Source organism: Hyperolius riggenbachi, chromosome 6, assembly GCF_040937935.1.
Source record: "Hyperolius riggenbachi isolate aHypRig1 chromosome 6, aHypRig1.pri, whole genome shotgun sequence".
Lineage (NCBI taxonomy): Eukaryota > Metazoa > Chordata > Amphibia > Anura > Hyperoliidae > Hyperolius > Hyperolius riggenbachi.
Window position 1 is genome coordinate 328,656,145 of NC_090651.1, and position 25,944 is coordinate 328,682,088.

General features: G+C 49.8%; 1 protein-coding gene across 4 annotated transcripts in view; it reads right to left on the reverse strand.

Moving 5' to 3' along the window:
- LOC137522904 (V-set and immunoglobulin domain-containing protein 10-like) overlaps positions 1-25,944 on the reverse strand; it is a 91,369-nt gene that overhangs the window by 27,285 nt on the left and 38,140 nt on the right. For all 4 annotated transcript variants that reach the window (XM_068243046.1, XM_068243045.1, XM_068243048.1 and 1 more), the window contains exon 2: positions 12,197-12,439. In XM_068243046.1, coding sequence (XP_068099147.1) covers positions 12,197-12,439 — 243 coding nt within the window. The remainder of the gene's footprint in view (positions 1-12,196; positions 12,440-25,944) is intronic.

A 25,944-nucleotide genomic window follows, 5' to 3' on the forward strand; every position in this document is an offset into this window, starting at 1 on the left:
ATCTTCTTCTTCTTCTTCTTCTTCTTCTTCTTCTTCTTCTTCTTCATCTTCTTCATCATCTTCTTCATCTTCTTCTTCTTCTTCTTCTTCTTCATCTTCTTCTTCTTCATCTTCTTCTTCTTCATCTTCTTCATCTTCTTCATCTTCTTCTTCTTTTTCATCTTCTTCTTCATCATCTTCTTCATCTTCTTCTTCATCTTCTTCTTCATCTTCATCTTCTCCTTCTCCTTCTTTTTCAATATCGTCTTCTTCTTCTTCACGTATTTCTCTTTTCAATTTTTTTTTTAAAGAAATGCAGCTATTTTTGAGCGTAACAAATAGCTGGTGGGCGCACGCATGTTGGAAGCGCCATTGTATGTGCTCCCTGGCAGTGGAAACACAAAGACAGCAGGAGGTAAATTCAGCAGCAGGAGGAGGAGGATGAGTGTGTGGCAGCAGGCAGTCAATGAGGCAGGCAGCTCGCCGTGACATAATAGCCCTGGTACCTAGCGGTGATACCAGGGCTGTAAATAAACACAACAGGAGGTCCCAGACAGCGGTCGTGCAGCCCACATTGTGTCCAATACACAACTGGGACAACACAGTTTTCAACCCGGGCACCTCAGAAAAATTAAACCTTTTTTTTTTTTTTTTTAATGGTTTGTTTGGTTTTGGTTTTGCAACCAATATAGCTATTGTTTGACGTAATAGCTGGTGGCAGAGTGGCAGCAGAAGGTAATTCTGTGTACCCTGGCAGTGGGAAACACAGACAGACAGCAACAGCAGCAGGAGGAATGGAGGAATAATGTGAGCAGCTATTGTTTGACGTAATAGCTGGTGGCAGAGTGGCAGCAGAAGGTAAATCATCTGTGTAGTGTACCCTGGCAGTGGGAAACACAGACAGACAGCAGCAGCAGCAGCAGGAGGAGGTATGGAGGAGTAGTGTGAGTGTGGCAGCAGGTAGGCAGCGTGACATAATAGCCCTGGTACCTAGCGGTGATACCAGGGCTGTAAATAAACACAACAGGAGGTCCCAGACAGCGGTCGTGCAGCCCACATTGTGTCCAATACACAACTGGGACAACACAGTTTTCAACCCGGGCACCTCAGAAAAATTAAACCTTTTTTTTTTTTTAATGGTTTGTTTGGTTTTGGTTTTGCAACCAATATAGCTATTGTTTGACGTAATAGCTGGTGGCAGAGTGGCAGCAGAAGGTAATTCTGTGTACCCTGGCAGTGGGAAACACAGACAGACAGCAACAGCAGCAGGAGGAATGGAGGAGTAATGTGAGCAGCTATTGTTTGACGTAATAGCTGGTGGCAGAGTGGCAGCAGAAGGTAAATCATCTGTGTAGTGTACCCTGGCAGTGGGAAACACAGACAGACAGCAGCAGCAGCAGCAGGAGGAGGTATGGAGGAGTAGTGTGAGTGTGGCAGCAGGTAGGCAGCGTGACATAATAGCCCTGGTACCTAGCGGTGATACCAGGGCTGTAAATAAACACAACAGGAGGTCCCAGACAGCGGTCGTGCAGCCCACATTGTGTCCAATACACAACTGGGACAACACAGTTTTCAACCCGGGCACCTCAGAAAAATTAAACCTTTTTTTTTTTTTTAATGGTTTGTTTGGTTTTGGTTTTGCAACCAATATAGCTATTGTTTGACGTAATAGCTGGTGGCAGAGTGGCAGCAGAAGAAGGTAATTCTGTGTACCCTGGCAGTGGGAAACACAGACAGACAGCAGCAGCAGGAGGAGGAATGGAGGAGTAGGCGAGCAGCTATTGTTTGACGTAATAGCTGGTGGCAGAGTGGCAGCAGAAGGTAAATCATCTGTGTACCCTGGCAGTGGGAAACACAGACAGACAGCAGCAGCAGCAGCAGCAGGAGGAGGTATGGAGGAGCAGTGTGAGTGTGGCAGCAGGTAGGCAGCGTGACATAATAGCCCTGGTACCTAGCGGTGATACCAGGGCTGTAAATAAACACAACAGGAGGTCCCAGACAGCGGTCGTGCAGCCCACATTGTGTCCAATACACAACTGGGACAACACAGTTTTCAACCCGGGCACCTCAGAAAAATTAAACCTTTTTTTTTTTATGGTTTTTTGGTTTTTGGTTTTACAACCAATATAGCTATTGTTTGACGTAATAGCTGGTGGCAGAGTGGCAGCAGAAGAAGGTAATTCTGTGTACCCTGGCAGTGGGAAACACAGACAGACAGCAGAAGGGCAGTACACAGCAGCCCACTGTAGGTGTAAAATGTGTGGCTGCAGGCGACGTAATAGTCAAAGTGAACCAGGCTGGCTTAGTGAGCAGGAGCCAGGAGGTGGTAAAGGGTGGTAAGGCACATTAACGATGGTTCCGGCAGCCAGTTCATGTCCCCCTCTCGCCGACAACAGGGGCCAGGAACTCGCCTTCCACCCACGCCTGGTTCATCTTGAGAAACGTCAGTCTGTCCACAGACTTGTGAGACAGACGTGAGCGTTTCTCGGTGACCACGCCACCAGCTGCACTGAAGCAGCGCTCGGACAGCACGCTGGAAGGGGGGCAGGACAGCACTTCCAGGGCGTACTGCGCCAGCTCGCTCCAGATCTCCATGCGCTTGACCCAATACTCCATGGGATCAACAGGGGCATCGCTGTCAAGCCCGCTGTACAACCCCATGTAGTCAGCCACCATGCGGGTCAGGCGCTGGCTGTGACCGGAGGAGGATGCTGCTGCATGCATCTCCTCTCTAGTCACTGCTGCCGGAGCCTCTACAGTCCTGTAGAGCTCGTGGCTGAGAGACAGCAGGTCTGTGGGGCGCTTGCTGCTGCTGGATGCAGGCACCTGCTGCTGCCTCTGTGCTGGCTGCTGGACAGTGGGGGTGGAAGGCTGGGGGAAGGCTTCCTCCAAGCGCTCAACAAGGGCCTGCTGCAAGCTCCTTATTTGTTGCGCTGGGTCTCCTCCTGCAGGCGGCAGGAACTGGCTCAACTTCCCCTTGAGGCGTGGGTCCAACATCATGCTGATCCAGATGTCCTCCCTCTGCTTCATCTGGATCACCCTGGGGTCCCTGCGCAGGCACGTCAGCATGTGCGCTGCCATTGGGAAGAGGCGGGCCACGTCTGCTGGCACATCAACGTCAGTGCTGTCCTCATCCTCCTCCTCTGCCGCCTCATCCTCTCTCCACCCCCGCACCAACTCAGCTGCGCTGTGCTGATCCCCCTCATCAGCAGCCAGGTCAGGGACCTCCACCAAGTCCTCCTCCTCCTCCCCCTCAGAGGTGGACTGCGCAGCTGGTTGCCGCTCCTGCTGGTCCAAGGCTGCCGCTCCCTGTTCCAGCAAAGCATCGAGGGCCCTGTTCAGCAGAGAAACCAGGGGCACCCACTCGCAGACCATAGCATGGTCCCTGCTCACCATGTTTGTGGCCTGCAGGAAGGGAGCCAGCACAAAGCACACCTGCTGCATGTGCCTCCAGTCATCATCGGGGACGATGGACGGGATGTTGCTGGTCTTGTCCCTTCTCTGAGCTGCGGAAACAGTGGCCAGGGCAAGGTACTGTTTGACAGCGTGCCTCTGTTCAACCAGACGCTCCAACATCGCCAGGGTGGAGTTCCAGCGAGTCGGAACGTCAAGGATCAGCCGATGGCGTGGCAGATCCAGCTCCTTTTGCACGTCTTCCAGGCTCGCACAGGCTGCAGCCGAGCGCCGGAAGTGATGCACAACATTCCTTGCCGTTTCCAGCAGTTCGCCCATCCCCTGGTAGGTGCGCAGGAACTTCTGCACCACCAGGTTCAGCACGTGGGCAAGACAGGGGATGTGGGTCAGGTTTCCCCTGTCTATTGCGGCAACCAGATTGGCCCCATTGTCGGCCACCACCTCTCCGACTCTGAGGCCTCTGGGGGTCAGCCAAATCCTCTCCTGCTCCTGGAGTTTGGCCAACACATGGGTTGCCGTCAGCTTGGTCTTCCCAAGGCTGACCAAGTGCAGCAGCGCTTGGCAGTGGCGGGCCTTCACGCTGCTGCTGAGGCGGGGGGTTTGGCCAGGTGTGCCGGAGGATGGCAGAGGATCGGAGGAACCTGCTGCAGTTCCCCTGACCCTGCGGGGTGGCACCACCCACTGTGTTGCTGCTGCTGCTGTGCCCGCTGCTGCTCTCCCATCCTCACCCCCTTCCACCAAGCTGACCCAGTGGACAGTGAAGGACAGGTAGCGGCCTGTCCCGAAGCGGCTGCTCCAGGAGTCCATGGTGACGTGGACCCTTTCACCAACCGCGTGCTCCAGCCCTCGCTCCACATTGGCCATCACAAAGCGGTGCAGTGCAGGAATGGCCTTGCGGGCAAAGAAGTGTCTGCTGGGGAGCTGCCAGTCTGGGGCTGCGCAAGCAAGCAGCGCACGAATGTCGCTCCCCTCCTGCACGAGCGTGTACGGCAGGAGTTGGGAGCACATGGCCCGTGCCAGCAAGCCGTTCAGCTGCCGCACGCGACGGCTGCTGGGAGGCAGAGCCCTAACCACCCCCTGGAAGGACTCGCTCAAAAGGCTCTGGCGTGGCCTTTTGCTGACACGGGAATCAGCAGACACAGCAGAGGAGGCCACTGAGGACTGGCTGCCAGAACAGGCCTCAGTGTCGGCGGCAGGAGTTGCAGAGGGGGGAGGAGCAGTGCGTTTCCGCACTCCTGCTGGTGCTGCTGGAGGAGCAGGAGGGCGGGTGGCTGCTGTTGCTGCTGCTGCTGCTGAAGGCTGTGCAGTGATGGGTGTGGTGCCACTGCCAGCAGCAGATGCCTTCAGCCTCTGGAACTCCTCATGCTGGTGGAAATGTTTAGCCGCAAGGTGGTTGATGAGCGAGCTGGTGCTGAACTTTAAGGGGTCTGCACCTCTGCTCAACTTCCGCTGACAGTGGTTGCAAGTGGCGTACTTGCTGTACACAGTGGGCATGGTGAAAAACCGCCAGATTGGTGACAGAAACTTCCCCCTACGGCATGGAAGCGCTGCTGCCTGTCTCCCTGTGGTGGTTGGGGGGGGGGGCTTGGGTGCGGCTGGTGGTGGTACTGGCTGATGCTGCTGCTGCTGCTGCTGCTGCTGAGCCTGAGACACCAGCAGGCTGTGGGACGCTGCCAATGCTTGCAATGATGCGCCTCCTTGCAAGGCCCACAAGCGCATCCTCCTCCTCCTCCTCAGAGCTGCTGAGGACGACATCCCCTGGAGGTGGTGGCACCCAGTCTCTGTCTGTCACCGGGTCATCATCATCATGCCCCTCCTGAAACATGTCCTGCTGGGATGATGACCCCCCAAACTCCTCTCCTGATGCATGGATGGGACGCTTGACTGTCGCCACAGTCTTGCTGTCCAATCCCTCCTCCCCCAAAGTGCCCATCAGCATCTCCTCCTCAAAATCGCCAACAACAGCAGACAATATCCTGATGGTGCCTGGGGTAAAAAGACTGCTGAGTGACAGGTCGGCGACTGATGGTGAACTGGCCTCCTCCCCAGGCCCTGCTGGGCGGCTGCTGCGAACAGGGGTGGTGGTGGTGGTGGTGGTGGTGGTGAGGGTGGAGGCCTCGGATGCAGAGCTGATGGCGGGCTGCTCATCCTCCGTCATGAGTTGCACCACAGTGTCTGCATCCTTTTCCTCAATGGGACGTTTCCGACCCGGCTGGAGGAAAATGGGAGCAGGTGCTACACGCTGCTGCTGCTGTGTCTCTGCAGCGTGAGTTGCAGATGCTCCTGCTGGGCGGCGCCCAAGGCGTCCATGGCCAGTGGCTATGGGAGGAATGTTAGCCACTGACGCTGCTGCTGCTGCTGCGGAACTGTGCATGGTGGCGCGCCCGCGGCCGCGGCTTGCCACAATGCTGCTCCCTCTCCTCCTGATTCCCTTGCTGCCCTTCCCCTTGCCCAAACCGCGCTGGCTGCCACTTCCAGACATCTTCAATGTTTTGGGCGTATAGACAAAAGTTTTTTAAAAGGGCGGGTGAAAAGTGGGGTACTTTAATGGAGTGGGTTGGTTGGTGAGGTGACTGAGTGAGTGTCCCCTAGTACAGTAAGTAAGTAGTAACAGTCAGGAAGTACAACTAGCAGTTACAATAATCAGTAGTAATCACAAGTAAATTTAGTGTGTGTACACTCAGACAGTGAGTGCACGCACGCAGGAGCTAGTAGCCTATGAACACAGTGACTGAGTATCCTAGACTCCTAGTACAGTAAGAGTAAGTAGTAACAGTAAGTAGAACTAACTAATTACAATAATCAATCAGCGATCAGAAGGAAATGGAGTGTGGGTGTGTGTACACTCAGACAGTGAGTGCACGCACGCAGGAGCTAGTAGCCTATGAACACAGTGACTGAGTGTCCTAGACTCCTAGTACAGTAAGAGTAAGTAGTAACAGTAAGTACAACTAACTAATTACGATAATCAATCAGCGATCAGAAGGAAATAGAGTGTGTGTTGTGTGTGTACACTCAGACAGTGAGTGCACGCACGCAGGAGCTAGTAGCCTATGAACACAGTGACTGAGTGTCCTAGACTCCTAGTACAGTAAGAGTAAGTAGTAACAGTAAGTAGAACTAACTAATTACAATAATCAATCAGCGATCAGAAGGAAATGGAGTGTGGGTGTGTGTACACTCAGACAGTGAGTGCACGCACGCAGGAGCTAGTAGCCTATGAACACAGTGACTGAGTGTCCTAGACTCCTAGTACAGTAAGAGTAAGTAGTAACAGTAAGTAGAACTAACTAATTACAATAATCAATCAGCGATCAGAAGGAAATGGAGTGTGGGTGTGTGTACACTCAGACAGTGAGTGCACGCACGCAGGAGCTAGTAGCCTATGAACACAGTGACTGAGTGTCCTAGACTCCTAGTACAGTAAGAGTAAGTAGTAACAGTAAGTAGAACTAACTAATTACAATAATCAATCAGCGATCAGAAGGAAATGGAGTGTGGGTGTGTGTACACTCAGACAGTGAGTGCATGCACGCAGGAGCTAGTAGCCTATGAACACAGTGACTGAGTGTCCTAGACTCCTAGTACAGTAAGAGTAAGTAGTAACAGTAAGTAGAACTAACTAATTACAATAATCAATCAGCGATCAGAAGGAAATAGAGTGTGGGTGGTGTGTGTACACTCAGACAGTGAGTGACCGCACGCAGGAGCTAGTAGCCTATGGACAGTGACTGAGTGTCCTAGACTCCTACTACAGTAAGAGTAAGTAGTAACAGTAAGTACAACTAACTAATTACGATAATCAATCAGCGATCAGAAGGAAATGGAGTGTGGGTGTGTGTACACTCAGACAGTGAGTGCACGCACGCAGGAGCTAGTAGCCTATGAACACAGTGACTGAGTGTCCTAGACTCCTAGTACAGTAAGAGTAAGTAGTAACAGTAAGTAGAACTAACTAATTACAATAATCAATCAGCGATCAGAAGGAAATGGAGTGTGGGTGTGTGTACACTCAGACAGTGAGTGCACGCACGCAGGAGCTAGTAGCCTATGAACACAGTGACTGAGTGTCCTAGACTCCTAGTACAGTAAGAGTAAGTAGTAACAGTAAGTAGAACTAACTAATTACAATAATCAATCAGCGATCAGAAGGAAATGGAGTGTGGGTGTGTGTACACTCAGACAGTGAGTGCACGCACGCAGGAGCTAGTAGCCTATGAACACAGTGACTGAGTGTCCTAGACTCCTAGTACAGTAAGAGTAAGTAGTAACAGTAAGTAGAACTAACTAATTACAATAATCAATCAGCGATCAGAAGGAAATGGAGTGTGGGTGTGTGTACACTCAGACAGTGAGTGCACGCACGCAGGAGCTAGTAGCCTATGAACACAGTGACTGAGTGTCCTAGACTCCTAGTACAGTAAGAGTAAGTAGTAACAGTAAGTAGAACTAACTAATTACAATAATCAATCAGCGATCAGAAGGAAATGGAGTGTGGGTGTGTGTACACTCAGACAGTGAGTGCACGCACGCAGGAGCTAGTAGCCTATGGACAGTGACTGAGTGTCCTAGACTCCTAGTACAGTAAGAGTAAGTAGTAACAGTAAGTACAACTAACTAATTACGATAATCAATCAGCGATCAGAAGGAAATGGAGTGTGGGTGTGTGTACACTCAGACAGTGAGTGCACGCACGCAGGAGCTAGTAGCCTATGGACAGTGACTGAGTGTCCTAGACTCCTAGTACAGTAAGAGTAAGTAGTAACAGTAAGTACAACTAACTAATTACGATAATCAATCAGCGATCAGAAGGAAATAGAGTGTGTGTTGTGTGTGTACACTCAGACAGTGAGTGCAGTGCGCACACGCAGGAGCTAGTAGCCTATATGAACAGTGACAGTGAGTGTCCCTACGGGTACAGTAAGAGTAAGTAGTAAGTAAGTACAACTAACTAACAATAATCTATCAGTAATCAGAAGGAAATAGAGTGTGTGTACACACAGACAGTGAGTGAGTGCACACACGCAGGAGCTAGCTAGTAGCCTATAAACAGTGACAGTCAGTGAGTGTCCTACTCCTAGTACAGTATAACTCAGGGACGGATCTAGACCAAGTTGCCCGAAGTTGCGCCTGGGGCAAGGTCAGGTTTTGGCGCCTAAACTGCCATTCCCCATCCACATTTTGCCGCCTTTTTAAGAATTCAACAAACTGCGCCTGGGGCAAGAGACCCGCTTGCTCCCCCCTAGATTCGTCCCTGGTATAACTACAATACTATTAGTAAAGGACAGCAGAAATACTGGTATAGATGAGAGAAATAAACAGAGGACAGCTGCCCACAGAGGCAAGGCCCCCCTGAGGCCTAAACCTGTAAGCTTGCAGCAGCTGCCTGTCTCTAATGTAACACACAAGCTACTAACTAAAATACAATGTCTAAATAACTAACAACAATATAGGTGTGTATAGGAGGTGTATGTGAGCAAAAACGCTAGGTAAATGACCACAATAGAGCTCTTGCTAAGCCAAAGCACAAAGGAGCAACTCTCTCTCTGTACAAGTCTCAGGCAAGCACGGAGAAACGGAACATGGCGGCCGCTATTTATAGGGTAGGGGCTGGCCAGGGTCCCCCTCTGTGATTGGCTGCCGTCAGAGGGCCTGGGAGCCCTCTGATTGGCTCTAAGGACATCAATCTGGGCTATGACGCTATTCGAGCTCGGTACCGAGCTCGAATAGCGCCGGGTTGCTCGAATAGCTCGAATAGTGAATGGGCTATTCGAGTGTACTCGGATAGCCCATTCGAATAGCTCCAGCTATTCGGAGCTCGAATACCGAGCTCGAATAGCTGAAAAAGAGCTCGAATATTCGAGCTACTCGAATATTCGAGCTCTGCTGAGCATCCCTAATACAAACTACTTAGCACCGTAGTTAGCACATGCAAACTTAGCACCGTAGTTAGCACATGCAAACTACTTAGCACCGTAGTTAGGACATGCAAACTACTACTTAGCACCGTGCTAACTAGGGTGCTAAGCTCCATGGTTAGATACCCCTGGTCTTGCTAAATATGATCTTGTAAAAAATAGGATATTTGGAAATTTTAATTCAATCTGAGCTCTATATATTATGTGACGATCATTATATTATTGTTAACAATACCTCTCATCTTTCACAGTGATGATTGATGCTGAAGCTACTGTTGGAAAAGTTAGGAGGCGCACTGCTACACTGCATATTCTGTCATATGTTCCTTTTCTTTGTTGAATAAACACTGATTTAAAAAAAAAAAACTAGGGTGCTAAGTAGTTTACATGTGCTAACTACGGTGCTAAGTAGTTTGCATGTGCTGCTTAGCACGTGCAAAGCATGTTAGCACATGCAAAGTTGCTTTTCACTGGCGTGCTAACACTTAGCACCCTTTTCTGAATCAAGTCCACAGTGTATGTGTAGAGCAGAAGAAAGCTGGGGGAAGCCGTATTGTAGTGCCCCAGAAACAGTTTGAAGATACAAATTGTGATTTCAAGTAGGGATGTAGCGAACGGTTCACCTGTGAACGGTTCCAGGCGAACTTTGGTGGTTCGCGTTCACCTGAGGAAGGCGAACTTTTGCGGAAGTTCAGTTCGCCCCTTAATGCACTATGAGGGTCAACTTTGACCCTCTGCATCACAGTCAGCAGGCACATTGTAGCCAATCAGGCTACACTAAGCCCTAGAGTCCCACCCCCCTTATATAAGGCAGGCTCGCCGGTCATTACACTCACTCGTCTGCCTGCTATTAGACAGACTAGGGCGAGCTGCTGCAGATTGTTCTCCTAGGGAAAGATTAGTTAGGTTCTTGGCTTCTTAGCTTGCTCCTTGCTGATTATTATTGCTTTAATAGCACCCCTCAACAGCTCTTTTCAGAGCTAATCCTGTTCTTTTTTTTTTTTTTCCTGTGTGTCAAACTGACACTTTTGTTGCATACACAGCGGTGCTAATTCATGCTGTGTGTGCCACTGCCAGCAGCCCAGCACATTCAGTGACTACCTGTGTGTGTGACAGGGAACTGCACATTGTACTACCCAGTACTGTATATACCTACTAGTACCTGTTGTGTTTACTTAACCCACCTAATCACTGCATATACCTACCTTTGTGTTGAGTGAACCCAGCTCACTGCATATAACTACCTTTACTATTCTGTGAACCCACCTCACTGCATATAACTACCTTTTGTGTTGAGTGAACCCAGCTCACTGCCTCTAACTACCTTTACTGTTGAGTGAACCCAGCTCACTGCATATAACTACCTGTTGTGTTGAGTGAACCCCGCTCTCTGCATCTAACTACTTTTAACTACCACTGGCAGTAATCCTCCTCCTCCCAAGTCCACGCAGGCAAGGACAGGATGCTCCAGCGATCTCAGGGTGATGTCGGACATGCGGACATTTTTTAGTCCAACGCCTCACCATATTCCTTCTGGATCCACCCTCCACCAACGCCTGGACCGGCAGGTAGCCAACTACCTGGCCTTGAGTGTGGATGTAGACACTGCGAGCAGCGACAATGAACCCTTGAACTACTGGTTGCACAGGCTTGACCTGTGGCCAGAGCTGTCCCAATTTGCCATCCAACTTCTCTCTTGCCCTGCCGCAAGCGTCCTGTCAGAAAGGACCTTCAGTGCAGCTGGAGGCATTGTCACTGAGAAGAGAAGTCACCTAAGTCACGACAGTGTTCAGTACCTGACCTTTATCAAAATGAATGAGGCATGGATCCCGGAGGACTACTGCACGACCGAAGACTAAGTCAGTCCCCACACACAGCATCTCTGCCTGCAGGCGGCTTGCCTTCTCCGCCACCACCAACAGGGTCCAGGAATCTAGGCGGATTCCTGAATTTTTAAGGCCTCTGCTAGCAGCGGCCGCTATACTAATTTTTCTGGTGCGTGTACATGCCTGCCTAATTTTTCTGGCTGCACTGCGGGTGGCTGCATCAAAAAAACAGAAGGCATGTACATGTGCCCATCCCCCTTCGTGATCTTTACCTTGCCGCGGTGAAGGGGCTTGCGTATCACAATGAAGCAATGACCGCCGGCTATATGGGTGTCTCGGGTGGGGGTGCCACACAAAAGATAATAAGGTCGTTGCTTCATTGTAGTCAGACCAAATTTGATCAGCTGGACAGTCACTGTTGTTCTATCATTGAGCTACCACAGCCCGGCAACCATATGGGCTGGAAAACCACCATGGCCTACACTCTGGCCATGTTGCGCACCAGTCCAGCACGGCCATCACTACGCAAACAGCTGTTTGTGGTGCGTAACACAGTGAGTTTGGTGTGTCAGTGTGAAGCAGTACTCTAATCACACTCCCTGATTGATGTATACACATGCAAGATGTTTGAAGGCACTTTAGGCCTGCAATTTAGCATTCAATGTGATTTCAGCCCTTAAAACGCTGCTTTGCGTCAAATTCAGATTTTTCTCCGGGACTTTTGGCGTGTATCCCACTCCGCCATGCCCCCCTCCAGGTGTTAGACCCCTTGAAACATGTTTTCCATCACTTTTGTGGCCAGCATAATTTTTCCTATTTATCAAAGTTTGCCTCCCCATTGAAGTCTATTGCGGTTCGCGAACTTTTACGTGAACCGAATCTTCCAAAAATCGGAGGTTCGCGACATCACTAATTTCAAGGCCTAATTTTAACAGAGACCATACAGTTACTTAATGTCAAATGTAGTGATTTTCAGTATAGTGGAGTTGTTAGAGATACATAATAGCAATGATCAGTTTGTATGTGGAAGGTCTGCAGACTATGTAATCACTGTCTCACCAAAAGTAATGTGGCACTCAGACTTCTTGCCCGATTGGTCTCCTCGACAGGTCAGCTCTGGTTGTTGCACCTCATTATCTGGCATCACAGTCTTTGTTACAATGTCCTGTCCTCCTTTTACTGTGCCATTAAATATCAGATCAATGCTAGCCACAGGCCACAACCCTGGCCAGGAGCAGATGAACCTTGCAAAGTCAGTAAATGGTTCCACCTTACAAGAAATACTTGAGCTGGTTGGAGACCCTGGAATAAACAGTTAGCGCAGATAAAACAAAATTAATACTGAAATCATATACCGAAATAAAAACAGTTTTAGTAGTGCATAAAAGAATATTTGCATTGTTTTACTGTTCTCTGTGTCCTTATTGGGCTTGATTCACAAAGCAGTGCTAACCTACTTAGCACGTCTAAAGTCTTTAGACGTGCTAACCAGGGTGCTAAGTAGGTTAGCACCGGATTTCTCAATCAGATCGCGTGCTAACTTTGCGCGCGCAAAGTTTTACGCGCGCAAAGTTTTATGCGCGCTAAGTCCCATAGGCTTTAATGGGCACTTCGCGCGGAGCGCCCTGCGCTCTGTGCAGTGTGCGCGTAAAGTTTTACGCGCGTTAAGTTTTATGCGCATAAAGTTTTATGCGCGAAAAGCTCGTTTAGACGTGCTAAGGGGGTTTTCACAGGCGTGCTAACAGTTAGCACCGCTTTGTGAATCAAGCCCATTGTCTCCATTTACTTACTGGCCCACTGACAACAGGAATTAAGAGAAGGCAAAACTCTATAAACTAGGGCAGAGGCAGCTGTAAAATCCTTACATTTTTTAAATTTGTATTCCTAACGCAAGACTAGAATAAAATGTTTTACCGCACAAACTGTACTCAAATGTTTTACATTTTATTTTAGTTATTTATTTTTTTGGCATGAGTGTAAAAGGCTCACAATGTTTTTTGGAGTTTAATTACTGTCAGTGTTCCATTGAGAACACTGTAGCCCTTATTCAATTCATTTTTTCTCTTAAAGGGGCACTACAGCGGAAAACTGTAAAATTTAAAATATGTGCAAACCTACACAAATAAGAAGTACATTTTTTCCAGAGCAAAATGAGCCATAAATTACTTTTCTCCTATGTGGCTGTCACTTACAGTAGGTAGTAGAAATCTGACAGAAGTGACAGGTTTAGACTAGTCCATCTCTTTATAGGGGATTCTCAGGGATATATTTATTTTCAAAAGCACTTAGTGAATGGCAGTTGCTCTGTCCAACTGCCAACAATCTGTGTAGCGAGCAGGGAAGCTGGCCAGCATCATTGTTTAAATCCTTTTTAGGGAATATCTTTATAAAGAATAAAAGCCTTGCTGAGAATCCCCTATGAAGAGATGGACTAGTCCAAAACCTGTCACTTCTGTCAGATTTCTACTACCTACTGTAAGTGACAGCAACATGGGAGAAAAGTAATGTATGGCTCATTTTACTCTGGAAAAATGTACTTCTTATTTGTATGTGTTTGCACATATTTTAAATTTTACATTTTTTCGCTGTAGTGCCCCTTTAAGTTTTCTCCTACTTTAACCCTTTCAAATGCTATGTCAAACATAGGAAAACTGGCGGTGTTCAGAGATGGATTAAGATGTAATGGGGTCCTATGCAAGGTAGTAGGGCCCCCTTGTGGTCCTTTTGGTAAGCTGAAGTGGAGAGAGGTCAAAGATGGTGGCAATTGGACTCTTTGACACCCACTAGGCCCCACACACCTGCCTAGGTTGCCTGGTAGATGATCCTTCTCTGGCGCTGTTGCTGGACAATATCTGGCACTGGTTTAGCCCCCTTAGATCAAAGTGTCGTACTAAATCCTACACTTTGGTTGCCACCAGCCCCATCCCCTGTGGCATAATATAAATATTATGTGGGCACATTTGGGCTGATCACTAAAGGGCGCCATTGCCAAATCTAGTCCAGGAAAGTGTCAGCCTATGAGAAAAAGTTTGACACTTTGCTCCACTCTAGCAGCATGCAGCACCGTGTAATAATGGAATTACGCTGGCGTGCAAGGAAGGGGCGGAGTTACAGCGCATGTTGGTTTTATTCCTGCCACTGATGCCGGGTCATCTGGACAGTTGTCTCATGGTTCAACCACCTGTGGATTGACCGCTGCTCGACTATTGTATGTGTATGCAAATGAAACCCTCCATCTGCGCAAGTGGTTAGTGCTGGTGGTTGTAGGACAGTTATTATCTCCCTTTCATTCCCCAAGGAGTTTAGAACAACTGCAAGTAATATCGGGTGGGTGGTTGCTGCCTATGTGACGGACATTACGGAAAGTTGTGCGCAAAATCGCCATCGACTTTCGCATGGTCGTGCACAGTTCCTGTCAGTCTTGGGTAGATGCACAATAGATGTCAATTTCCCTCTCTCTTACTGAGTACAGTAACCTTCCCCCCACATCCTGTGTCAGGAGAGAAAGTCACACGTAGCTAGCTTCCCTGGGGAGAAGCCATTTGGCTACAGCTCATCTTTCCCCAAAAGAAAAAAAACCCTCCTCAAACTGGTTGAGATTCAAATTTCCCTCCAAAAACTCATAGCTTCACACAATGGGAACATTTACTTTATTAATAATTCAAAATAGGTTTGGCACAGCAAGACCAAAGTTACATTTTCTGACACTTATTTACACTCATTTGAAAAGACTTGCCGTCAGCATCATCTGCCCCAGGAGCAGTGGGCGAGATATCTGACACCCAACTTGCGGGACAAAGCGCTTGAGGCGTTTGTGGACTTACCCGCTGACAAGGACAATGACTATGCTGCGATAAAAGCTGCGATTATCGCCAAGTACCAGCTGACCCCAGAGGTCTATCGCAAAAAGTTTCGCTCCCTGCAGAAAGGCCACACCGACTCTTACACAGACCTGGAGAGTTGCCTGCTGACCGTGTTCAGGCAGTGGTCACGGGGCCTCAAAAAAGACTCTCACCAAGGTCTGGAGGACCTCATCGTGCAGGAGCAGTTGCTGAACTGCTGCACTCCAGATGTCCGGCAGTTTGTCTTGGAGCGGAAGCCTGAATCCGCCAAAGCTGCCGCAGAACTTGCAGACACTTTTGTGGCCACCCGTGTGCCGGACAGCCGCAAACCTCCAGCCCAGAGCTGGAGAGGGGGGAGACCTATGCAACCCAGCTCTCCTCCCCCTGCTAACCGTGGGAATCGGGTCCCACAGCCACAGAGGCCGGATGCTGCACCTGGTACTCATCCGCCTGAGGCCACATATGTTCCGAAGTGCTACCACTGTGGACAGCGAGGACACCTCAAGTCTGCCTGCCCCGAGGTGAGGACGCCGTCTCCAGAGCCTAGCGCAGAAGTGGCTAGCGCATCCTCTACTGCACACGCCTACCTCGTCATGGGAGCAGCAAATCCTCGACTTTCCGGAAATCATCAAGTCGTGGAAGTTAACGACCAGATCACTGTTGGTTTCCGCGACACAGGCGCAGAGCTTACCTTGGTTCGCTCTCATCTTGTAGCCAGGGAGAATTTCCTGCCTAATGAGCGTGTCACACTTTTGGGAGTTGGTGGCGCACACGCACGCATCGCCAAAGCTCGTGTTGTTCTCGATTGGGGAAGGGGCCGCCAGTCAAAAGTTGTGGGGGTGACAGATGACATCCCAGTGCCTGTGCTGTTGGGCACCGATCTTGGCACCCTACGATCCTTTTATGAACCTGTGATCAACACCCCAGATTGCCAGTCTGGACCCACTCGGGTACTGTACAAGCTTGGGGTGGGACAGAGGGAGGCAGCAAGGGTAATGGTACCTAGCCCTCCTAGGGAAGGAGGCCAGGAAGCGGTACCTGCTTCTAATGGACAGCTGTCTAATCACGGTTTGTCTGATTCTAAACCTGTCACTGTTGTTCCAGATACCTGTGTACATGATGTGAAAAATGAACGTAACTGTGATGTTAATGTTGTACCAGATGTTGCTAATAGATTTCATGCCGAATCTCCTATTACTAAAAATGATTTATGTTTAAGTGTGATTGCCTCTAACCTAAGAGGTAACAGTCTTGTGTTGCCTGGGTCATATCCGTGCTTGGCAGTGGAAGCAGGCCAGGTGTCAGAGCAGGCAGCAGGGGGCCTAGACCTCCCCTCCTGCTATGACAGCCAGAGTGCTCCACCATTGCCTGCTGTTAACAAACAGCTGGTGGAGACAGGCCATGCCTTCCCTGTCTCACCCTTGCATGTTTTCCCCTTGCAGAAGCAACCCAGTGCAAAACTGCCCAGAGGTCCACTCTCTATCCTTCCTGGAGAAGGGGCAAGCCTCGCCACCCCGGTAAAGGCTGATTCGTTTTTTAAAATGTGCTCTAATGTCCACCTAGGTTGTGCTGACCAAAATGTTGTGCCAAGGTGTAGTCAGTTAGAGCAGGGGTATGCCACGCTGCTTCCAGATTCGCAGGCTGACACCCGAGAGTCAGGAAGTGACCCGGATGTCAGCCAGCGACTCTCTCCCTTACAGGAAGCGCTACGCAAACCCAGCCAGGCCTTTAGAGGTAAGCCTGTGGGTGTGCATCGCACCGTCCGCAAAGCGGACACTGGGACACACCGGACCATGAGGCCTTATGCTTCTAGTGAGTTGTCTAAAGGGCAGTCAGATAAGAAGTCGAGAACCCGTTCAGTAGCTAAGCGGCGCGTAGAGCGGGTCATGCAGACCCACTCTGTGCGTCCGACTGGTAGGGGGGAGATGTGACGGACATTACGGAAAGTTGTGCGCAAAATCGCCATCGACTTTCGCATGGTCGTGCACAGTTCCTGTCAGTCTTGGGTAGATGCACAATAGATGTCAATTTCCCTCTCTCTTACTGAGTACAGTAACCTTCCCCCCACATCCTGTGTCAGGAGAGAAAGTCACACGTAGCTAGCTTCCCTGGGGAGAAGCCATTTGGCTACAGCTCATCTTTCCCCAAAAGAAAAAAAAACCTCCTCAAACTGGTTGAGACTCAAATTTCCCTCCAAAAACTCATAGCTTCACACAATGGGAACATTTACTTTATTAATAATTCAAAATAGGTTTGGCACAGCAAGACCAAAGTTACATTTTCTGATACCTAGGAAACAGTTCTATCGTTCACCTAAAGTGCACGTTTCTAGCTATCAGGGATCCATATAGAAACCACTTTATCCGGCCTGCGTAGAGCAAATTCGACAGACTAGGCGTGTATAGCCTCATTTAATACAGAGTCGCGTGCTGCTTATGAATATGGTCTCGGATTTGCGTTGCACCCATCTTGGGCGGAATTACACAAATTATTAATAATTGGTACATTCCTTGCTCCAAGTCTGTGGGTGGTAACTTGCCTGCCAGGAGGTAACCCTGCCTCAAACACACCTACTTTCCAGGTAGTGACCGCCCCAAAACTCTGGTCAGTAAAAAGAGTTTGCAAGGAACTCCTCCCAGTTCTTCAATTCCCATCTACCAGGAAGGTCTAGGCATGTGCTCAAGGAGAACCGGGCGCATGTTGTGTACAAAGACTTCAACCTGAATGCCTACTTTTAAACTGGACTATTTTCTTCATGATTCAAATGGACTGCTCAGCTAACTAAGTAAGAACTTTCTGATTTTATTCCTTTTATTTTTAAGCTCTGTGTTTTATATGTTAATAGGTGTATATACTTGTATGTAATGCATTTGTGTTATTAAACGTTTAAAAATCGTTTAGCGGTTATGACCTGTTGCTGAACCTACACAATCGTACCTATTCTCCTGAACTCGCTACCCTGTGTTTAATAGAAGTATACATTTATAACCCGTATGCGAGAACCCGGCCCAGACATAACGATCTGACCCAGATTCTTGCATACTGCTAAGGGTTAATATAGCGTTCTCCAAGTCCTAGTATAGTTACAGTAGCGGGCTGTGTAACTCGCTTGGTGGCAGATCTTTGAATTGTATGTGTGTGGAGTGATTCGGTTGGTATCAGAACGCTCCCTTCACGAGTCAGTTCATCAAATTGCGAACGCGGGTAACCCTTCGTGATGAACAAATGACCGTGTAAGAGGATTTCTGACGCTGATCGATTTACCCCATCCGCAGACCGGCCTTGCGGTCTGTGACAGCCTAGTTAAATGTTTTTGAATTTCCCATGATGCTGCTCAAATACTGTACCAACACACCAGCAGTTGCCACCTTCAGCTACCGGCTAGCATTACAAACAGTGTTGGGGAATGATAGGCATTAACCACTTGAGGACCCACCCTTTACCCCCCCTTAAGGACCAGCGCTGTTTTAGGTGATCTGTGCTGGGTGGGCTGTGCAGCCCCCAGCACAGATCAGGGTGCAGGCAGAGCGACCAGATCGCCCCACTTTTTTCCCCACTAGGGGGATGATGTGCTGGGGGGGTCTGATCGCTCCTGCCTGATGGGTGTTGCGGGGGGGGGGCACCTCAAAGCCCCCTCCGCGGCGACATTCTCCCCCTCCCTCTCCTATCTGTCTCCTCTGGGGATCGGGGCTGCACAGGACACTATCCGTCCTGTGCAGCCAGTGACAGGCTGTCCCCTGTCACATGGCGGCGATCCCCGGCCGCTGATTGGCCGGGGATCGCCGATCTGCCTTACAGATTATTTCCGCTTGTGTTTACATTTAGCCTGCCAGCCGCCACCGGCGGCCCGCAGGCTATTCACGGAGCCCCCCGCCATGAATTGACAGGAAGCAGCCGCTCGCGCGACTGGCTGCTTCCCGATTAATCAGCCTGCAGCTGGCGACGCAGTACTGCGTCGCTGGTCCTGCAGCTGCCACTTTGCCGACGCGCGGTATGAGTGCGCGGTCGGCAAGTGGTTAAAGCAGTGTAAAAAATACCCCTATTCATGCTCCACCAAACCCCTAGCCAAGCATACACTTAAAGCGGTATAAAACCCTGACATAATATTAAAAAGAATGTTTTCCTACTTTTTATATGCCATATGGTTATCATATTTGCTTTTGTGCATAAATAGTATTATTCATTTAGAAATTACAAGTTCCCAAAGTACATTTTTTTTGCTCTGAGAGCTGCCTTTGCATTTTATTCATAACTGGTTTATTCATCTTGTAATGTACGCAGAAATGCTTTCGTAGCTGTCTGTATTCAGGAGAGTCTGCACAGCCAGAGAAGTGTTTACTTAAAGAGGAACTGTAACGACAAAACGGCCCCTGGGGGGTACTCACCTCGGGTGGGGGAAGCCTCAGGATCCTAATGAGGCTTCCCACGCCGTCCTGCGTCCCTCGGGGGTCTCACTGTAGCCCTCCGTACAGCCGTGACGCAATATTTACCTTCCTGGCTCCGGCGCAGGCGCTCTGATGCCTCTCGGCGCCGAAGTAGGCGGAAATACCCGATCGCCGTCGGGTCTGCTCTACTGCTCAGGCGCAAGTTTCCGGCGCCTGCGCAGTAGAGCGGACCCGATGGAGATCGGGTATTTCCGTCTATTTCCGTGCCGAAAGTCGCCACAGCGCCCCCGCTGGAGCCAGCAAAGGTAAATATTGAACTGACAGTCGGCACAGTCGCCGGCTGTTCGGAGGGCTGCGGCGAGACCCCCGTGGGACAGAGGACGGCGTGGGAAGCCTCATTAGGATCCGGAGGCTTCCCCCACCCGAGGTGAGTACCCCCCAGGGGAGGTTTTTGTTGTTACAGAGTCTCTTTAATTGTATTAAAGGACATCTGAGGTGAAAATAAACTGATGAGAAAAACAATTGTATCTGTCCTCCTTCTCCTAAAAATGACTTTTTTAGACATCCCACAGTTTTATTTTATATTTGAATCTAGTTCTTAGGTTTTTACTGTTTCATTGTTTTTCATTTGCACAATGACACCTTCATTGAAGTATGCCAGAACTCAAATCTATGAATTATTGACTCTTTTTACCTCTTTCCTGCTCTCAGAAGCCATTTACTGACAGGAAAGTATTGTATGGCTGTAATTACTTATCAGTGAGGGTTATGCTATAGTCTGACCCGGTCCTGACCCGGTCCTGACCCAGACAGAAACTGTCACTTGCATACCTGATTTTTAACTCTTTCAGGCAGAGAAAGAAAAAAAGGAACACAGCCTAGTAATTTGTGTGCTTGGCACTGTACTTACACATGTCTATCTTATTATGTCACATGTCGCCTCGGATGTCCTTTAAAGAGACTCTGAAGCGAGTCTAAATTCACTTTTTTTAACTGGTAGCCAGAAGCAGAACTAAAAACCCTGCTAAACTGCAGCTATCCCGTGGCAAAATGAGGGGTTTATATCCCCCAAATCCCCTCTCCTAACTCTGGGGAGCGCTTCCTGATGAGGCAGAGCTTATGTCTGGAGCTCTGCCTCTTAGCGTGTCAATCCCCGCTGATGGCCACTAGTGTTGGGCGAACAGTGTTCGCCACTGTTCGGGTTCTGCAGAACATCACCCTGTTCGGGTGATGTTCGAGTTCGGCCGAACACCTGACGGTGCTCGGCCAAACCGTTCGGCCACATGGCCGAACTAAGAGCGCATGGCCGAACGTTCCCCGAACGTTCGGGTAGCGCTGTGATTGGCCGAACGGGTCACGTGGTTCGGGCCCGAACGCGCTCTGATTGGCCGAACGGTCACGTGGTTCGGGTAAATAAATACCCGAACCACGTCATATCTCCGCCATTTGTCTGTGGGTTTAGCTTTGGGTAGGCAGGCAGGGTAGTTCGCTCTCCAGCCACGCTAGCCAGGGTCCCCCCAGTCATTGTGTGTCGCTGCTGGGAACAGTAGTACACCGCTCGCTCAGCCACACTATATATAGCATTGTTTACTGCCACTGTGTACCTCGCTCAGCCACGCTATATATATAGCATTGTGTTTTCTGACACTCTGTGTACACGGCTTAGCCTGACTAATATAGCATTGTGTGTACTGCCACTGTGCACCTCGCTCAGCCACGCTATATATAGCATTGTGTGTACTGCCACTGTGCACCTCGCTCAGCCACGCTATATATAGCATTGTGTGTACTGCCACTGTGCACCTCGCTCAGCCACGCTATATATATATAGCATTGTGTTTTCTGACACTCTGTGTACACGGCTTAGCCTGACTAATATAGCATTGTGTGTACTGCCACTGTGCACCTCGCTCAGCCACGCTATAGATAGCATTGTGTGTACTGCCACTGTGCACCTCGCTCAGCCACGCTATATATAGCATTGTGTGTACTGCCACTGTGCACCTCGCTCAGCCACGCTATATATAGCATTGTGTGTACTGCCACTGTGCACCTCGCTCAGCCACGCTATATATATAGCATTGTGTTTTCTGACACTCTGTGTACACGGCTTAGCCTGACTAATATAGCATTGTGTGTACTGCCACTGTGCACCTCGCTCAGCCACGCTATATATAGCATTGTGTGTACTGCCACTGTGCACCTCGCTCAGCCACGCTATATATAGCATTGTGTTTTCTGACACTCTGTGTACACGGCTTAGCCTGACTAATATAGCATTGTGTGTACTGCCACTGTGCACCTCGCTCAGCCACGCTATAGATAGCATTGTGTGTACTGCCACTGTGCACCTCGCTCAGCCACGCTATATATAGCATTGTGTGTACTGCCACTGTGCACCTCGCTCAGCCACGCTATATATAGCATTGTGTGTACTGCCACTGTGCACCTCGCTCAGCCACGCTATATATATAGCATTGTGTTTTCTGACACTCTGTGTACACGGCTTAGCCTGACTAATATAGCATTGTGTGTACTGCCACTGTGCACCTCGCTCAGCCACGCTATATATAGCATTGTGTGTACTGCCACTGTGCACCTCGCTCAGCCACGCTATATATAGCATTGTGTTTTCTGACACTCTGTGTACACGGCTTAGCCTGACTAATATAGCATTGTGTGTACTGCCACTGTGCACCTCGCTCAGCCATGCTATATATAGCATTGTGTTTTCTGACACTCTGTGTACACGGCTTAGCCTGGCTCTATAGCATTGTGTGTACTGCCACTGTGCACCTCGCTCAGCCACGCTACATATAGCATTGTGTTTACTGCCACTCTGTGTACACCGCTCAGCCAGACTATATACCGTTGTTTACTGACACTCTGTGTACACCGCTCACCCAGACTATATACCATTGTTTACTGACACTCTGTGTACACGGCTCAGCCTGAGTATAAAGCATTGTGTGTACTGCCACTGTGCACCTCGCTCAGCCACGCTATATATAGCATTGTGTTTTCTGACACTCTGTGTACACGGCTTAGCCTGACTATATAGCATTGTGTGTACTGCCACTGTGCACCTCGCTCAGCCACGCTATATATAGCATTGTGTTTACTGCCACTCTGTGTACACCGCTCAGCCAGACTATATACCGTTGTTTACTGACACTCTGTGTACACCGCTCAGCCAGACTATATACCATTGTTTACTGACACTCTGTGTACACGGCTTAGCCTGACTAATATAGCATTGTGTGTACTGCCACTGTGCACCTCGCTCAGCCACGCTATATATAGCATTGTGTTTTCTGACACTCTGTGTACACGGCTTAGCCAGACTATATAGCATTGTGTGTACTGCCACTCTGTGTACACCGCTCAGCCAGACTATATAGCATTGTGTTTACTTCCACTCTGTGTCTGCTGGGCCTGGGAAGAGTAGTACACCGCTCACCCGCCACTGTATAGCATTGTGCTCTGTGTCGCTGCTGGGAATAGTGTTACTGTATAGCATTTCTGTACTGCCACTGTACTGCTGCCAGTCAGCGTGTACTGTAAGGATAAGTGAAATGAGGAAGAAATCCGGTGAAAGAGGAAAGGGCAAGGGAAGAGGTGTTTCCCCTGACGGTTCACGTACAGGCCACAGGGGAGCACCCAAGAAAACCCACTCAATACCGCCCATGTTGTCCAGGACAACAACCCTCACAAATCCAAAAGAACAGGACCAGATAATTACTTGGATGACCTCTCAAGCGTCCAGCAGTGGGTTAAGCAGCACCAGCACATCACGCACGAGGTCCGAGTCCTCAGCCAGTTACAAGGAGCCAGTGGGCACAAAGCTGACACAACCGGCAGCGACACCACGCACACAACTGCCAGATAACCAGTCCTATGAATTACCTCAGGACACAATGGGATATTCGCAGGAGCTATTCCCAGCCCAACAAACTTCCACCTATGAAAGGTCAATGGAGGAACAGCCAGAAATGTTGTGCCCGGATTCACAACCATTAACTGTGGGAAATGCACCGCGCACTGAAATACAAGGCGAGTCCGAGGAGGACTCGGAAACCCAAATCCCAGAGCAAGTTGGGCAGGAGGGGTTGCAATTGCAGGAGGTCGGCCGACAAGATCTGGAAGACGACGTTGGAGTGAGCTGCGCAGAGGTTGTTCTGGGGAGCTCTACTCCACGGCGGCGGCCCCCCACAATGACATATGACGAGTTTGAGGAGATGGAAGAGGAGGGTATGGACAATGTGGACAGAGACCCAGATTTTATTTGTGAACGAGAACATCGCCGTCGTAGCAGCAGCACAGATGAGTCTGTTGAAGAACCCACTGCTGCACGAGTTCGCCTTGTGCCACAAGGTAGGCGGCGCGCAATTTCAGGCACCACAAGCGTGGAAGTTAGAGTGAGAGGCAAAAGAGGAGGAAACAGAAATCGCCAGCAAGGAGGCAGGTGCTCCAAAGTCTGGGCTTTCTTTGAAGACTGCACTGAGGATGTTACCATGGCGATTTGCAAGGTGTGCAAGACTCACCTGAGCAGGGGGAAAAGTATTAACAACCTCTCCACCACCAGCATGAGCCGCCACATGCTATCCAAACATCCCACTCTGTGGGCAAACGCGGCAGGACAGGGTACCAGCAACACTGCCTCCCTTGGGTTCACCAGACTCACCACCAGACCCGCCTCAGCAGCAGCAGTAGCCCAGCCATTGCGTGGTTCACAACATTCACAAACATCAGACGACGCTGACACTGTCACTTTCCGGAGTAGTGCTCTTGAGGTCTCCCAGTGTTCATCAAACACAACAACCAACAGCCCTTCCGTGTGCAGCGCTACGGTTCAGTTGTCTGTGTCGGAGATGTTTGAGCGCAAGAGGAAATTGCCAGCAAATGACCCCCGGGCCGTGGCAGTAACAGCCAGCATAGCCAAGCTTCTGGCCTGCGAAATGCTGCCATATCGAGTGGTGGAGACAAACAGCTTCAAGGGCATGATGTCAGTGGCCATCCCACGTTACGTGGTTCCCAGCCGCTACCACTTTGCGCGCTCTGCAGTGCCTGAGTTGCATGAGCACGTGGTCAGCAAAATAACCCGAAGCTTGAAGAATGCCGTTGCCTGCAAGGTTCACCTCACCACTGACACTTGGACGAGTGCGTTCGGCCAGGGTTGATACATCTCCCTTACCGCGCACTGGGTGAACCTTGTGGAGCCTGGCAGCGATTCCTCACCTGCTACGGCGCGGGTGTTGCCCACGCCGCAAACAGCTGCACCGCCGTCCCTCCCACTGGATAACAACAGCAGCACCTACCTCTCTGACTCCTTCTCCTCCAACGCATCTCAAAGCTGTACCTCATCCGGAAACGCTAACCCAGCAGCAGTAGGATCGTGGAAGCAGTGCAGCACAGCTGTTGGCATGCGTCAGCAAGCGTTGCTGAAGCTGATCTGCCTTGGGGATAAGCAGCACACAGGGGAGGAAATTTGGAAGGGAATAAAGGAACAGACGGATTTGTGGCTGGCACCGCTGGACTTGAAACCGGGCATGGTTGTGTGTGATAATGGGAGTAATCTCATTCGCGCTTTAAGATTGGCTAAGCTGACACACATCCCTTGCCTGGCGCACGTGATGAACCTAGTAGTTCAGCGGTTCCTGAGGACATACCCAGGCGTGACCGATCTTCTGTTGAAGGTGCGTCGAGTGGCCAAACATTGTAGGAATTCCAGTACTGCTTCGGGGGCACTCGCCAAGATGCAGGAGCGCTTCAATCTCCCCCACCATCGCTTGCTGTGTGATGTCCCTACGCGCTGGAATTCTACGCTGCACATGCTAGCACGCTTTTGTGAGCAGAAGAGTGCAGTGGTCCAGTACATGACGGCGCAGTACCGAGGCGCATCCGGACAGCTGCCAAGCTTCTGTGGATCCGATTGGGCCAACATGTTGGACCTCTGCCAAGTCCTCCAAAATTTTGAGCAATCCACGTTGCTTGTGAGCAGTGACAACTCTTCAGTCAGCATTACCATACCACTGCTGTGTTTACTGAAGAGGTCAATGTTGAAAATCAAGGAAACAGCTGTCATGATGCAACTGGGGGAATCTGAAGGAGAAAACGATCAGCGTGATGGTACCAACATCAGGCCATCCGCCTCAGGGAATGCTGGCCCCAGCAGCTATGACGAAGAAGAGGAGGAGGAACAGCTGGAGTTGGAGCAGGAATTTCATGCCACCACTGACGAGGGCCAGAGCGGTGCACGTTGGACTTCCACAATTCAACGCGAATGGTCAGCAGAAGCAGACCAGGAGGAAGGTGACGACTATGATGCATCACAACAACTATCACAACGCTCACAAGAGGATGATGAGGATTCTGGTAGGACTCTGGCACACATGGCTCAATTCATGCTAGACTGCATTGAACGTGACCCACGCATTGTGCGCATTCTGGACAACACCAATTACTGGGTTTATACCCTTCTGGATCCACGGTACAAACACAATGTTCCAAAACTGCTTGAAGAAAGAGTCAGACAGGTCAAAATGGAAGAATACCAGCAGGCCCTTGTGGAGACTTTAGA